At 40.4% G+C, this 16,404-nt stretch overlaps 1 protein-coding gene across 3 annotated transcripts in view; it reads right to left on the bottom strand.

Annotated features, from left to right (window-relative positions):
• Positions 1-15,605, bottom strand: part of CACNB2 (calcium voltage-gated channel auxiliary subunit beta 2) — a 395,365-nt gene extending 379,760 nt beyond the window's left edge. For all 3 annotated transcript variants that reach the window (XM_072651644.1, XM_072651648.1, XM_072651646.1), the window contains exon 1: positions 15,388-15,605. In XM_072651644.1, coding sequence (XP_072507745.1) covers positions 15,388-15,516 — 129 coding nt within the window. In that variant the 5' untranslated portion in view covers positions 15,517-15,605. The remainder of the gene's footprint in view (positions 1-15,387) is intronic.
• Positions 15,606-16,404: the final 799 nt, after the last annotated feature.

Here is a 16,404-nt window from a genome sequence, read left to right as displayed (position 1 = left end):
GTATAGAAATCTGTCTTACCCTACAGGAAAATAGGAGGGGAAGGGGATAAGAGAAAGGGGAGAGCTAATAGAAGAGAAAGGAGATTAACAGAGGCAGTAAGAAGCAAAGACTCTTTTGAAAATGAACAGGATGAAAGGAGAGAGAATATAAAATAAACAGGAGGAAGCTAGGATGAAGGGAAATACACATTAATCATAACTGCAAAAAATTTTACAGCAAGTATCTCTGATAAAGACCTCCTTTCTCAAATGTATAGAGAACTGAGTCAAATTTATAAAAATTAGAGCCATTCCCCAATTGATAAATGATCAAAGGATATGAACAGGCAGTGTTGAAAGTAAATTTATCTATAGTCATATGATAAATTGCCCTAAATCACTATTCATTAGAGAAATACAAATTAAAACATCTCTGAGGTACCACCCATCACCTATCAGATTGGCTAATATGACAGAAAAGGAAAACAACAGATATTGAAGAGGATGTGGGCAAACTGAGACAATAATTCACTATTAGTAGAGGTGTAAACCGATTCAATCATTGTGTAGAGCAATTTTGAACTATGCCAAAGGGCTATAAAACTATGCATACCCTTTGACCCAGTAATACCATTACCAGGTCTATATCCCAAAGAGATGGAAAAAAAGGAAAAGAACTACTATGTGCAAAAATATTAACAAAGGTCCTTTAGTGGTGGCAAAGAATTGGAAATTGAGGGGATGTCCATCATTTGGGGAATGACTGACCACATTATGGAACATGATTTTGATGGGATACTATTATGCTATTATAAAAAAAATGAGGAGCAGGATGCTCTCAGTAAAACCTGGAAAGACTTATATGAACTGATACAAAGTGAAGTGAACAGAACCAGAACAGTATACAAAGTTACCATGATATTTACCATGATCAGCTGTGAATGACTTAGCTATTCTCAACAATACCATGATGCAAGACAATTCTGAAGGACTTACTATGAAAAACACTATCCATCTCCAGAGAAAGAACTTATGGGATCTGAATGCATACTTTTTCTCATTTATTTATTTTTTCTGGGTTTTTTGTCTGTGTTTTCTTTCACAATATGACTATTTTGCATGACTGCACATGTATAACCTATATCAAATTGCTTGCCTTCTCAATGAGAGGGGAGGGGAAGGAAGGAGAAAGAGAATTTTGCACTCAAAATTTTAAAAAAATGTTAAAAATTGTTTTTTACATGTAATTGAGGGAAAATGTCAAATAAATTTTTAAAGTTTAAAATGAAAAATTCCAACCCTGTTGTTTGCCCAGGGCTGTTTTTTTTTTTTAATTCATTCATTCTTTGCCTTCCAGTTTCCTTGCTTGTTTCTATGTGGTTTCATGAAACTGTCTGTAAAGAAGCTATGACCTATGAAGTGTATCTAGGCAGATCCCCTCTGTGGCTAAACTGGAATTCTCCTCTTAAGTTAGGCAGGTGCCTTTAGAAGCTGTTTTCTTAAATCTTAACCAATCATTCATTGAATAATTACTTCATGAGATGCCTGAATACAGAATAAAATATTAAAGCTGGGAGAAACCCTATACATCACCCAGTCTAATTCAATCCCCTCTTTTTACAGAGGCCCAGAGAGGAAAAGTGAGTTTTCTCAAGACCATACTAAAAGGCAACTACGTGGTACTTTGGATAGAACTGGACATGCAGTCAGTAAGACAAAATACAGCCTTAGACATTTACTAGCTTGGTGATTGGGCAAATGTTTGCCTCAATTTTACCAACTATAAGCATAACACCAATACGGGGCAGCTAGGTGGTGCAGTGGATAGAGCACCAGTGCAGGAATCAGGAAGACCTGAGTTCAAATTTTACCTCAGACACTTGATACTCACTAGCTGTGTGACCTTGAGCAAGTCACTTAACCCCAACTGCCTCATCCTGGGTCATCTTCAGTCATCCTGATGAATATCTGCTCTCTGGAGGAGAAGTGAGGCTGGTGACCTGCACAGCCCTCCCTCACTCAAAACAAAGTCAAGTGCAAGTCATGTTATCATTTCTCTGATGGCATGGTCTTCTTTGACAATGAAGGTTGAACACACACCAGTATTTAACTCAAATACAGCCTTAGACATTTACTAGTTTGGTGCAAGAGTTTGCCTCAGTTTCTCCAGCTATAAGTATAATACCAGTATTTATGACAAAAATTTTGATATTTGCAAAGCACTTAGCCTATGTAAATGTTCATCCTCTTCCTAGCCTCTTCCCTAGATAATGGTGAGGATATTAGGATTTTTTTGCATTTTAGGCCATTAGCATTCACTTAACCACCTCTCTGTACAGATAGACCAGAGATACTGCTGATACAAAAATCATTAACTTATTTCTAAGACACAGCTTATACATTGAGAACATATGACTTGTTGAACGAGATATGTCTGAGTATATTAACTGGGGCAAAGAGTACACCATTTCTATCTGAATTAGTGAGGGGCAATATGATTTAGGAGTTAGAGAACCTTCCTAAGGTTAAGGATACAGAAGATATGGGTTCAAGTTTTTATAACACACATTGGTGATATGACCACAGGGAAGTCATTTATTCATTCCTTCAGTCTCCATGACCATCACTCTCAGAAACTCTGAAAGATAGGTGCAGAACAAATCCTGATCTACATAAGTGAAGGGATTTTCCTCACCAAAATTTCCACACACCAAAGAAATGTGAATAAACAACAAATAACAAAATTCAATAGGTAAGCTCTTACATCCAACTATATTTTTTTCTTCAAAATCTCAACATTTTCTAAAATTATTTTGATAATTTGTTTGGATATATTGACCATGTTACTTCTTTCCCTGTGAAGGTAGTATTTAAATACAGAGTTAAGGCAACTCTCTAGGTACCACATTCATAATAAAAGGCCAAGGTAAACAGATAGGCTTAATTATATTTTTACTTTGCTAGAAATGACTGAACCCAATAGTGCTTTTTCTTATAAGGAGTTCTGTTTAAAAATTGAATACCTTTCAGTGATAGAAAATTTGTTTTCAGTATCCTCTTACGTGGAAAACAATACGTCCACAAAATGCCCCGTATTTAATAATCCATATTTATGTCAATTAATAAACATTTATTAAGCATTATTTTGTGCCAGGTCTAAGCATTAGAGATACAAAAAGAGGCAAAAGACAGTCCCTTTCCTCAAGGAGTTTACAACCTAATTAACAATGCAGTAAGAACATTTTCATATTGGGAGATTTTGAACAAGAACAACCTAACGCATGTTTAGAATGAAATCTACTTTATTCACATATTAACCTATCCAAAGGTTACTTCATCTCTGAAGCCTGAAAATAAGGCTTTTTTCTTTCATATGGGTCTCTGGTAAAGAAAAAAAAAGAATCAAGACCAATTATCATTTAACTAGAAAAGGGGGAGGGGAGAATAAAATTAAACATCCTAGAGATGATTCCCTTTATTTCAGATAAAAGGTGTATATTTTCCCAAATTTAGGGACTATTTTTCCCCGATAATGTCAAATAATTGCTTCTTAGAAGTATGAAGCTCCTTAAAAGTCGGTACTATTGCCTGAGACAAATAAATACACATGCTTATGTTTAGTCTTTTGCTTCTTTCTAAAATACCAAGCAATCTATGGAAAGCTTCTCTGAAATCCACCGAAGGGTTTCTTAAGAATATGTCCTCTAAAATATATGCCAATCACTAGAAACACAAAACGACTCTACACACTGCAATGTCAAGAACACTAAATTCTTAAAATAAAATTAATTTTAATTCTTGAAAAATTGTACCAAACAAGAATTTATAGGTTAGAAGTAGTGTGCTGAAAACAAATAAACGGGAATATTCTTGGGCATAATCAAACCTCCTCATATTTTTACGTTGTTTTTTCAATTTAAACTTTTGGTTTTGCTTGATATTTTTGTATTTATATTACTTTCATTTTCTAATATATATTAATCCCCCTTTCCCACTCAGCAGCCATCTTTTGGAACACAAAAGAGAGAGGGAAAAAATAAAGCAATTGCAAGAAAACTAATCAACAACGTATTAAGTAATTCTAATAATATATGAATTATTCCACTTTCCTAGTCCTTGACCTCTAATGAAAGAGAAGCTTCTTTCTTATTCTGAACTTAAAGAATTCCAAAAATGAGAAGGAAAACTGTCTCTATTTCATACTGTTAACTTTAAGTATATATGTATATATGCATATTCATATGTATACATACATATATCTGTATGTATTTTATACACATTACTTTCAAAACTATCCTGCTTATTTTCTGTGCTTGTCAAAAATGTTTCAATACCTCCTCTTTTGAGGAGGAGGCCTCCCTAGTGCTAATCTTCTCCTTTGCCCTTCTATATCACTCATTTCTTAAAAAAGAAACCCTTGTAACACAAAAATATAATCAAAGAAACCAATTCCACACAACATCTGTGGGCAAAAAATATCTCTGCACTGTAACTCCATCACGTCCCTTCTCAGGAGGTAAGTAACAATCTGAAGATGCGGCTGGTCGTGACTTTGGACAGCACTAAAGCTTTCAGAGTTTTATTTGAAATGTTGTCACTGTAGAAATTGTTTCAGTTCTACTCATTTCACTCTGCAACATTTCTTACTTGCCAAGATTCTTTGAAATAATCTCTTTCATCATTTCCTTTTCCAGGATTCTCTTAATTCTTATATTTACATTTCAAAGTTCCTACTCAGTTCTAGTCTTTCACCAAAAAAGCTTAAAAGTTCTCTGTTCCATTAAAGGTCATTTCCACCCTGAAGAATCTACCAAGCTTTTGTGTATAAGTTTTTCTTGTTGTAAGCTCATTTCCTTTGTCTTTTCAAATATTGCATTTCAAGCTCTTCTCTCATTTAAAGTTGAGGTTTCCCAGTCTTCTGTGAATCTAATTATGGTTCCTCAATATTCAAACTCTTTTTTTTGAGGCGGAGAGGAAAAAGTACTTGCAATACTTCTTTGATATGGAGGCTCTGAATTTTTATTGTGAAATTGCTGGACTTGTCCTTTTGAAGATTATTCCAGAAGATTATAAGCAGATTTTTTTGTGTTTTCACTTTGCCCTCTGGCTTTAAGAGTTTTGGGCTGTTTTTAGCTGTGATTTGTTGAGATATCGTGTGAAAACTTTAAGGAGAATACACCTTTTAAGGAGTCCAATAATTAAGTGACTTGTCCTTGCCTTATTTTTTTAGGTTAGTCTTTAATTTTTAATAACAGCTTTTATCTTCTATTTATTTTTGTTCTAATAATTTCTTGTTTCATAGTCATTGATTTCGATTTGGTCTAATTTAATTTTTAAGAAGTCTATTACTTGAATAAGGTTAGCTACTTTGTATTCTAAACTATTCATTCTCCTTACAACTCTTTCTTCCAGAGCTTTTGTTTTATTTTTTTCTCTCTTGCTTCATGTCTTCTAGGTGGCAGATGGTCACTCAGTGAATAGAGAATTAGACCTACAACCTGGCAGATCTGAATTGGAATCTGGCTTCAGATTTTTAGTAGCTGTGTGATGCTGGACAAACTTCTTAACCTCTGTGCCTTAGTTTCCTGAACTGTAAGATGGAGATAATGAGAGCACCTACCTCTCAGGTTGCTGGGATGATCAAATGATCAAATATCTATGAATTACTTAGCACAATGTGTAGCACATATTCAACACTTAATAAATGCTTACTCCTTCCCTGCCCCTCTTCCTGTAGTCTTACTGAAAAATCAATTTTTTCCCTTTGTGTCTTTGCTTGAAGTTATTACAACATTATTCTCTTTTAGGGTGAATTTTATTCTTCTCTCCAGATTTACTTCCTGAACTGGGGTTATGTCTTGGGACCAGTCTTTGCTTTCTTCTGGGCTTTCAGATGGGGTGATCAGCCATATTAAGTCACCTGTATTCCTACACTGGTCTCAGTAACCTAGGATTTGTCCCCTACTCAGATCTTTGAGGTTCAAAATACTGGATCTTCAGGGTCCTCTATAGCATATTAGGAAGTAGGAGCTCTGGGACAATCTGTTCTGATTGCTGCCAAACCCATACTGATCACTGCCACACCTCAGAGTCCCAGGTTCTTTACTGTGGGTTTCCAAACTCTGTGGGGCTTTCTCAGCTAGCTTTCTTTTCCTGTTGCCTCCAGACAGAGCTCTTCAGGCTACATGTTTCTCTGGTCATATGAGAAGGCTGCAAAGTCATCACTGCCATTCTGGAACTGATGGTGACTCCCTTTTCCATTACCTGGAAGATTCTAACTGGTTTTTTATACAGTTCTGGGATAGAAGAAGTCACTTAGCAGAGCTGCTCATGTGAATTTCGAGATCATTATCCAGCCTGACAAGATTTTTTAGGTTTGTGCTAGAGTTGGTGTTAGGGAGTTAATTTCCTGGTTCCACTCAGGCATTCATCTCGACCAGAAGCCAGAAGTCACCAATTCCACCAGAGTTGGCCAGTATAATTCTACAGAACTGAATTCAGGAATATATAAATTAAGTCTAAACATGTTACTTTAAAAATGAAATGAAAGTCTCAGATACATGATCAACTAACTCCCAATCACTCCCTCATACATAGATCATTTTTCTACTTTTAAATCAAACCCAGACATTTGTGGCTTTCTACTGGTTTGTTTCAGTTTGGTTTGGTTTTAATTTCCAGTGTCATCTAAGAGGTAAATAATGCTATAGTGAGTGAAGAAAGATTTTATAGAAGCCACCAAGTGCAATGTGAATGTAGGGACAACTCAAATCAAAAGCAACCAGAAAACTACTGCTGGTTCTTTCAAATGAATTTCTTTGCTGATGCCGTTCAAGATGTTCCTCCCTTGAGGCTAGATCCCTAAAATGTGATTGAAAAGTACCTGACAAGCTCAGCTGGAGGGAACAGATTCAAATTTGTTGTTCGATGCAAAATAACCAGGCACTTGGTAGCCACCTGTTCCTTACCATGTGTGATTCTGGACTGGTGGAGGTGAATTACAATCTCCCTGGGACTCAAATAATGACATACTACTTGCTATTTGACTCCCATCATACTCACCCTTCTTTTCCCACTGCTACCTCCCCTTTAGCCAAATAATATTTCATGAGTCCACAGATCTGCTTATTCAGTTGAACGCAGGATTCCTGATCCCACAATTAAATGGCTCAGCAGCAAGACTGAGTCACATCAGAAGTCCCACAAAATCTGTTCAACAAGCCTGGCATCTGAGCTAACAAATACAACCTGTTTAAACTAAACTTCTCACTGTTCTGTTTATTTCATCAGATATTCCTCAATTTTTATTATTTTATCTTACATATTTATTTAACATATTTAATTAGATTATATATTTAAATATACTTATTTATAATTATATTTTATTTAATATACAATCATAAATTTATAATTATACAAAATATAATTTAAAACATATAAGATTAAATTATATTTAAATAAAATGTCATAATAAATATAATTGTATATTTTAATATAATTATTTATTATTTTATTCCTTATTTTTAGTTTGGTTATAGTTGTGTTTGTGCCAGGAGTGGGGAGACTAGTGATGTTAAAAGAAGGTAACCCAGCCTTTTCCCCTCTTCTCAAGGCTTCAACTTCACTTCATCCAATCTCTATCTGTAGATGATCCTTCCTTTTTTACACTAAGAAGACTGAGGACATCTGTTATGAATTCTCACAAGCTCTACTTCTACCCCATAAAAAATTCTTCATGTTGTGTATTTGTGCATCCTCCTTCTTTATCTCCTTCAAAATAAAGAGCCTCTTTCACTATGCCTTGAACTTAATCTTTCTAGTGTCTGGTATTGATCATTCTCCTACATGTTCCTGCTTCTGCTTCCCCTTGCCCTTACTCAGTCAGCCCACTGGTTCCTTCCCCTTTGCCTAACAAGCAACATCATGCTCCTACTATCTTACAACAAATGAATACACACAAAAATATGGCCTGGTCTTGCTATCCCCTCAACATGTGTATATTTCTTATCTCACTGACAAATTTTCAGAAAGAGTCATCTATACTTGCTCAAGTCATGTCAAGTCATCAAGCATTTATCAAGTATCTACTACATGCCAGGGACTATACTAAATGCTGGAGATACAAAGAAGGACAAAGCAAAACAAAAAACCAGACTCTCATGTCAAGGACCTCACAGTCTAATGGGAGAGCCAATACGCAAATGGCTACATACAAATAAGACATATACAGGATAAATTGGATATAATCTACAGAGGGAAGGATGATCAAGAAGCTGCAGAAAGGTCAAGATGGATGAAGATTATGAAGAGGTCATTAGATCAGACAATTAAGAGATCATTAGTAACCTTGGGTAGAGCAGTTTCAGTGGTCAGAAGCAGAAAGAAGATGGCTTTCCTAAGGAGTTTAGTCACAAGAGGGGAAGAATGATACTAATAGAGAAATAGCTCTCTATATGGATAGTATGGAATGGTGGATCAAGTGAGGTTTTCTGAGGGTGGAGGAGACATGGGCATGTTTGCAGGCAGTAGAGAAACAACCAATATATGGAGAGAGATGGCAGATAAATGAGAGAGAAGGGGTGATAGAAGGGGCAATCTACTGGAGAAGGGCTACTTCATGCGAGACAGAGGGGAAGGAGGAGATAGTGGCAGAAGACAATTTGGTGATGTGAGATGAGGAAGAGAGGAGAAGAGAGCTCTTGTCAAATGGTCTCAGTATTTTGGTGAAAGAGGAAGCAATGTTCTCACTTAAAAGGGTGGGGAGAGTGAAGCTATGCAAAGTTGAAAGAGAGATGAAAAAGTTTGGAAAAGCCACTGTATTGAATGGGATAATGAATCAATTATGGATGTAGAAAAAAATTGCCCTGCTGTAGCAATATTATGTAATATAATTTTATAGTGAGTTCAGTGCTGACTTTAGATATTTGCTCACTGAAGGTCTGAAAGAAGTTGGGCAAATCACTTCACCTCTCTCTGCCTCAGTTACCTCATCTATAAAATGGAGGTCATAATAGCATCTATTTTCCAGGGCTGTTAGGATAGAAGAAAATATTACTTATAAAATGCAAACTTGAAGACACTTTATAAATATGACACCCTCCTCATTATTAAAATTAACCCATTCGACATGTTTTCATGATTTTCTCCAGCTTCTTTAAGTATCACATGAGTACAAGCCAAGACACTGGCTGCAAAGTTGAAGTTTGGCAGGGCAAGAACAATGACAGGATCAGGGGAAAATGTACTTGAGAAAAGAAGACAGAGTAGAGTCGAACTGGTTCATCAACGGGTCAAGACATGGAAGGAAGGAGAATGTAGACAGTGAAGAGATGACAGCTCAGGAAAGAATGGAGGGTAGAGAGACTGGAATTTCTACCTCCACTTCATCATCAACCAGTGCTCTACAACCTGCCAACACTGCACCTCACCCCCATCCCCTTAGCAATTTAGGTCCATGCCCATAAACACTTCTGAAATTCTCTCAAAACTACAATAACCTTTGGCCTGGCAAACCCAAAGGCATTTTCTTCACTCTCATTCTTAGTATTTGTCACTACAACCATTACCCATCTCCTTCAATATTCTTCTCTTCTGCATGTCACTGAGCTTTCCCAGGTCTACTATGGATCAGAGAACTCCTTAGACCTGTTTTATTGAGTCATATTCTCCTATCTTTTCTCTCCTTCCAGGGTTCATCCACTTCCATGGTCTCAGTGAAGATCTCTCATAATAATACACTGATTTCTTTCCCTGAGCTCACCATCACCTGGATTATGACAATGAAAGCAACTGACATGCATATAACTCTAAGGTTTACACGTTACATACATTATCTCATTTGAAAGGCTAGAATGCAAATTCATCATTCTGGCACTTAAGCTACACAATCTGGATCCAACCTATCTCTCCATGTTTATATTGGATATCTCCCCTTCATTATCCATTCATTATTAAAGCTATCCTAGGATGTATACTCACATTGTGCTCTCCCACCATCTCTGCATGAATGCATGCAGATCCATGCCCAGCTGTGGTACTCCCATGGCATATTTCCTAAGATCCTTCCTTCTCCAAGGCTCCGCTCAGTTGTTCCCTCTCCTATGAAGGCTTCCCCAGTCCTCTCTCGGGCACTCCATAACCTCCCCCTTCCCCACTCCAACATCTGCCAGGGGAATAGACTCCCTATACCAACAACTTACAGTCTTAGACAGTAGCTTAGAGCATAGGTATCAAACAGGTGGCTCATGTGGTCTACAACAAGCACAGCCTGAGTGAGAATAAAATGTAATTGTGAAGTATTTAACAAAATAAAGCAAGATACAATAAAACAAAGAAAGTATTATGTTTTAAATTTAGAATAAAATAAATATTTTTAAACATATTAGGTCTATATGTGGCCTGGAGAGATCCTTATGGACTGTCTTGTGGCACCACTTTTTATTTGAGCCTAGAACACTCAGACATGAAGAGACTTGCCCAAGGTCACCTAGTCAGTGGCCTTGAGCCCAGGGAAACTTGGCTCTCTAGCCACTAGGTTCTGAATCTATCAAAAGTAAATAAAAAAAACAATTTGGAATGGGGAACATCATGAATGAAAGAGATGGTGCTTGAGGTGAGCCTTAAAGGAAATTAGGATTCTAAAGGATGAAATGAGAGAATGAATTCCAACCATAGAGGGACAGCCTGGTGTATCACCCAGGCAATATTCATGGCACCAAGAGTGACTATGAATATTCTGGTGTAGTTCTCAGTCACAAAGTGTGACAGATTCTTCATATAGAAGGCAGAAGAAAAACATTTATTCAGACATCAGAAAGCCAAATCCATCATAGTAGCCAAGAAGTCTTTGGCACTTCAGGGGACAAAGCTATTCCCAAGCCTCCCCCCGCCGCCCCTTCCCACAAACAAACACTCAGGAGCCTAGCTGTCTGCTTACCTGTGTCCTCTTTCTCCCTTCACCCTAACTGCTCTCAGTAACTTCCTCCCAGCTCTGTTCCACTCATTCAGCAAGCTCCTCCCACCATATGTGACTTAGGCTTCCATGTGATTTAAGCAGGTCACATGGGTCTATTACTGAATGGGAAAGATCTTCCCATTTAAATTACCATTACACGTGGGTAAAAGCTCAAAGGAAGGCAATGAAATATCACATAGAAGGGTACAGCAAGTTAGTCAGTCTGAATAAAATACAGAGTGCATGTTCTAAAGCAATGCAAAACCAATCTAGAAAGATCATCTGGATGTTGTAACAAATAGGGCACATTTTTTGAAAAGCCAATTATTTAATGTTCATGTACACACATATACATTGCTGTTTGGTTATTTCAGTCATGTTTGACTCTTCATGGCTCCACTTGGAGTTTTCTTGGCAAAGATACTGGAGGGGTTTGCCATTTCTTGCTCTAGTTCATTTGATAGATGAGGAAACTGAGGCAAACAGGGCTAAATGACTTGCCCAGGGTCATATAGGTAGTAAGTGTCCGAGTCTGCATTTGAACTCAAAAAAGATGAGTCTTTCTTACTTCAGGTCCAGTACCACCATATACATATATGCAAACACACTTATATTTGCATATATGTATATGTGATGATCATACATTTATACAAGTATAAACATGTTTGCATACATGCATGTGTGATCGTACATATATGTGTATATACATATGTATGTACGTTTGTAATTATCCACATATTACAGGCAGAAAGTCATAGTGCACAGAGTTGGCCTCTAAGCTGGGAAGAGCTGGGTTCATATTTCATCTCTGACACCCACTAGCCATGAGACCCTGGGCAAGTCATTTAAAGCTACTCTAGATTATTATCTTATGATGTTCAGCACCAGCTCGGCAAGAAGATTAGAAATTGCAAAGAAGGTACAGCAGACCTACATGGGTAGATTTCTCACTAAAAAGTTAAACAAAGCTAGGTGACAAAGTGGAGAGTTTGTTTGACTTGTAGTCAAGAATACTTGAATTCAAATCCTGCCTAGGAATTTTCTGAGCTGTTTGACCCTGGACAAGTCACTTTATTTCTCTAGGCCTCAGTTTCCTCATCTGTAAAAATGGAGGACTAGATTCAATGACATCTAAGGTCCTTTGTAGCTCTCAATCTATGATCCTTTGAGTTCTATATACACAGATCCAATCGCTATCATTATTTTATGTACATCGATGCTTATTACTCTACTCCTGAAGGTCAGGGTTCATGCCTTATTCATCTCTACATTGATGCATAGTAAATTGGAAATGAAAGCACTTAGCATCTGCTGAATTACATACAGATCACAGGTGAACCCAGAAAGGTATCTAAGATCAAGAAGCGAATACACTGCTGCCCTTAAGAAACATTAGCAAATCAAAAATCCATTTCTCAATAATGGCATGTTATTTCCATGTTACATAAACAGAGTTGATTCTAAGGTAGTCACTTATCTTTCTGGGATAGAGTAAATGTCCTGACTCAAGGCAGGAGAATAAATGAAAAGCACTTGCCAGGTCCCAAGCAGGCCTATGAGTCTAATCATTTACCATATGCAGTATAAACAAAGCAATGTTTTCCTCAAAGAACTTGATATAAAACTGAGTCAAGATAAAATGGTTGTCATTTTTGGCAGGGAGATGGAGGCTGGTGCTGCTGAGGACTCTGTACATCTCTCTTGCTTCAGAAACCCCTCTGTGTAGACCATTACCCATTAACTTCTTCCTTGCCTTTGTTTTCAGACACTCAGAAATTAACATGATCACAGAATGGAAAATAAGTAAAAACCAGGAAAAAAGCAGTAGGAGAAATGTGTTTTTATATATTTTTCATGACTGAAACACCAAATCGGGTTACCAGCAGTGGACATATATTTTAACACCATTATGTAATTTGACACAAACATCTAGAACAAGAGTTCTTAACCTTGGAAGGGGAGTCAAGGATTCTTTAGCAGTCTGGTGAAACCTAGGAACCCATTCTCATAATATTTTTAAATGCATAAAATGAAGTACATAACATTACAAAGGAAACCAATTACACTGAAATACAGTTATTATAACACTTTTTAAAACAAGTTCATGGAGCACAGGTTAAGAACACCTGAATTCAAGATCAACATAGAGACTGTCACTGGAGGACTTGAAAAAAGAATTTCAGATGCTGGCAAATGCTGGATAAGTTTTCAAACCATCTGTTCACTTTGCTTGCAAAACTAGGTTCTAAAGCTAATACAAGTCTAAACTTCTGCATAATTTTCCCCCTAGGAAAAAAAAAATAACAGGGGCAGCTAGATGGCACAGTGGATAGGGTGCCATGCCTGGAGTCAGGAAGACCTGATTCAAATCTGGCCTCACACACTGACTAGCTATGTGACTCTGGACAAGTCACTTAAGCCTGTTTGCCTCAGTTTCCTCTTCTGTAAAATGAGTTGCAAAAGGAAATGCAAACCACTCCAGTATCTTTGCCAAGAAAACCCCAAATGGGGTCATGAAGAGTCAAGAGACTGAAATGTCTGAACAAAAACAAAGCAACAGAAAAAAAAAGTGAATTCCAGTCATATATACATTGCTTGTTTCTGTGTTTTTGAAAAAAAAAGTAATTGGGATGGAAGAAAGAAGATGATTTTTTCAGCAGCTGGAATTTCCTAGTATAGTTGTGGAGCTGAAGAAAATCTGAGCTCCTTCACAACTTAGACACCTCAGAACCCAGATTTAGAGGGGGAAGGGAACTAGGAGGCAGATCATCTGGTCCAATCTTTTGATTTTTAACATGGAAAAACAAACAAACAAAAACTGAGTCTCTGGTGAAGCCATCTGCCCAAGATCACACAAATAGCAAATGGCAAAGCTGGCATTTGAACCCAAATCCTCAGACTCCCATTCTGATGCTTTACCCACCCCACTGCAGCCTCTAAACTTAGAGTCTTACAGAGTTGATTGGGTTACTGAATGGCTAAGTGATTTGTCCAGGGTTATGAGGCCATAATACATCAGACCTAGGATTTCAATCCAGGTCTATCTTAACTCCAAGACCAACTTGCTATCCACCCACTGCCACCCACAAAGTTAATTATGCTTTACATATTTGCCACTTTTCTCTCATTGATAACATTTTAACAAAACGTGACTATTTCTTCTGGAGCCACTAGTCTCTGCAACCTTCTTTATTGGAAATATTTCTGATTGAACAGCATTCTAGCCTGTAGCAAAGAGAACTTTAAGAGATATGTAATTCACTGAAGAACTCACCACAACTTATCATATGTAACTGTCTTAAAGCCAAGACACTATGTTTTGAAGCAAAAAAACATTGTAAATCTTGTCCCACAACTCTGCTTACATCAGCCTCAGGGCACCGTACAAGAGAGAATTCTTCCTCCTAGGGAAAATCCCTGGAGAACCCCTTACTACTGACACATGGAAGTAAAGACAGCACCATCACCCAAAGCAATCGCAATCTCTCTCTCTCTCTCTCTCTCTCTCTCTCTCTCTCTCTCTCTCTCTCTCTCTCTCTCTCTCTCTCTCTCTCTCTCTCTCTCTCTTATTTCTCTCTCTCTCTCTCCCTTTTCCTCTTCTCCCCTCTCCCCTCTCCCTTTCCCTCTCCTCTCCTTTTCCTCTCCTTCTCTCTTCCTCTCTCTCTGTTGCTTCACAAAGAGCAGGGATCCAGGTTTTTGACAGAAGGCACTCATAGTCCACAGGGAGGAAAGGGGTCCCAAGGCCTTCACTAGGGGCAAGCATTAAAATAAAGGGGGCGGAGGGAAGGTAGCCAACTTTGCGCCAGTCCTCACTGCCCTTCCGAGCCCAAGCTGAAGTTCTTCCCCAAGAGGAAGAAAACCACCGGGAGAGTCCGAGAGGAAAAGCCTTGGCGAGTGCCTAGGAGTGAGCGGAGACACTTGAGCTGTCAAAGGCAACCTAAAGACAGCCACCGAGGAGGAAGGGTTCACTGCGGGGCTCTCGGTGCCATGAACCTTAAGACTAAGGCTTCTGGGGGTTCTGAACCTCCCTAGAGAGCTGTGCTGGGAGACCCCCATCCGACCTTCCCACCTCCATCCCTGCTCAGGTGGAACTCTGTTCCGTTAGCCTTGCTCCTCTACTGCTTCCATGTGCTTTTCCCGGGAGGGGGAGCGGAGGAGCTGAAAAGAGCAGCCGGGAGAAGCCCTGGATGGCAGTGAGGTCTCCTTCATTTTCTGCCACTGGGTTTTTTGGATGCAAGAGAAAAATGGAAGCCGGGACCACTGCATAGCTAGGGTCATGGATGCTAGGAGAGGGGAAGGGGGAAGGAGATTGGAGAGAAGGTAGAAGGAAAATTGCTTGGGGAAGAAGGAGTAGAGAAAGAGAAAGAGGAGAAGAAGCGGGGGAGAAAGAGAGGTCCGCAACAGAACATCTCACAAAGAAAAGGAAAAGCTAGGGACCGGCCTCAGCGCCCTACCTGTGCGGCAACTCCCAGCGGCGCCGCGGGCAATGGATTATCCAGCAGGTCCATCTGGATCTCCTGCGCCACCGCCGAGGCCGCCACCGCCGGGATGGGAGGCGACTTGGACATGTCGCTTTGGACCATTGGAGAAAAGTCAACAAGAAGAAAGGCAGGCGGCCAGCCGGGGTCCTCCTCCTAAACCCCGCAGTCCGGCTCGAGGCTCCGCGGACCGGCTCTGGGCTCCGCTCGGGGTCCCGAGGTCCGGGCTCGGGTTCCAGCTCCGCGGAGCCGCTGTGCGAGCTCCGGGTTTTGCTGTCAGGCTCGGGGCTCCGCGGACCGGCTCTGGGCTCCGCTCGGGGCTCCGCGGTCCGGCTCGGAGTTCCGCAATCCGGCTCGGGGTTTTGCTGTCAGGCTCGGGGCTCTGCGGTCCGGCTCGGGGATCCGATGTCAGCTTCCCAGCTCCGCGGTCCGGCTCGGGGCTCCTCTGTCCGGCTCGGGGCTCCGCGGTCCGGCTCGGGGCTCCTCTGTCCGGCTCGGGGCTCCTCTGCCCGGCTCGGGGCTCCTCTGCCCGGCGCGGGGCTCCTCTGCCCGGCGCGGGGCTCCGCGGTCCGGCTCGGGGCTCCTCTGCCCGGCGCGGGGCTCCTCTGCCCGGCGCGGGGCTCCGCGGTCCGGCTCGGGGCTCCGCTGCGCGCTCAGCTTCTGCGCTCCCGCGGTGGCAGCGCTGCCCCGCAGCGCCCCCAGCGCTCTGCCCAGCGAGCGCTCCCCGCTTGGCCACTCTCAGGGCGCGGGACTCCGCCGTGCCATTTTGAAAAGCGAAAGATCCGAGGGGCTGGAGGCAGTGCTGGCCCGGAGCCACGAGGGGCCTGGGAGAGGGGCCCAGGAGAGAGAGGCCCCTTCCTCCTGTCAGCAGCAGCCTTGGCGGCGGCTGTGCCTTGCTTCCCTGGCCGGCGCCGGAGACCGAAAGTGAGGGCGCTCCGAGCCGTGGCTGAGCCAGGCAGCAGCAGCAACAACAGCCGCCGCCTGGCAGGAGCA

This window comes from Notamacropus eugenii, chromosome 3 (genome assembly GCF_028372415.1).
Source record: "Notamacropus eugenii isolate mMacEug1 chromosome 3, mMacEug1.pri_v2, whole genome shotgun sequence".
Taxonomy (NCBI): domain Eukaryota; kingdom Metazoa; phylum Chordata; class Mammalia; order Diprotodontia; family Macropodidae; genus Notamacropus; species Notamacropus eugenii.
The sequence above is the reverse complement of the archived record's forward strand: the minus strand, read 5'-3'. Positions and strand labels throughout refer to the sequence as shown.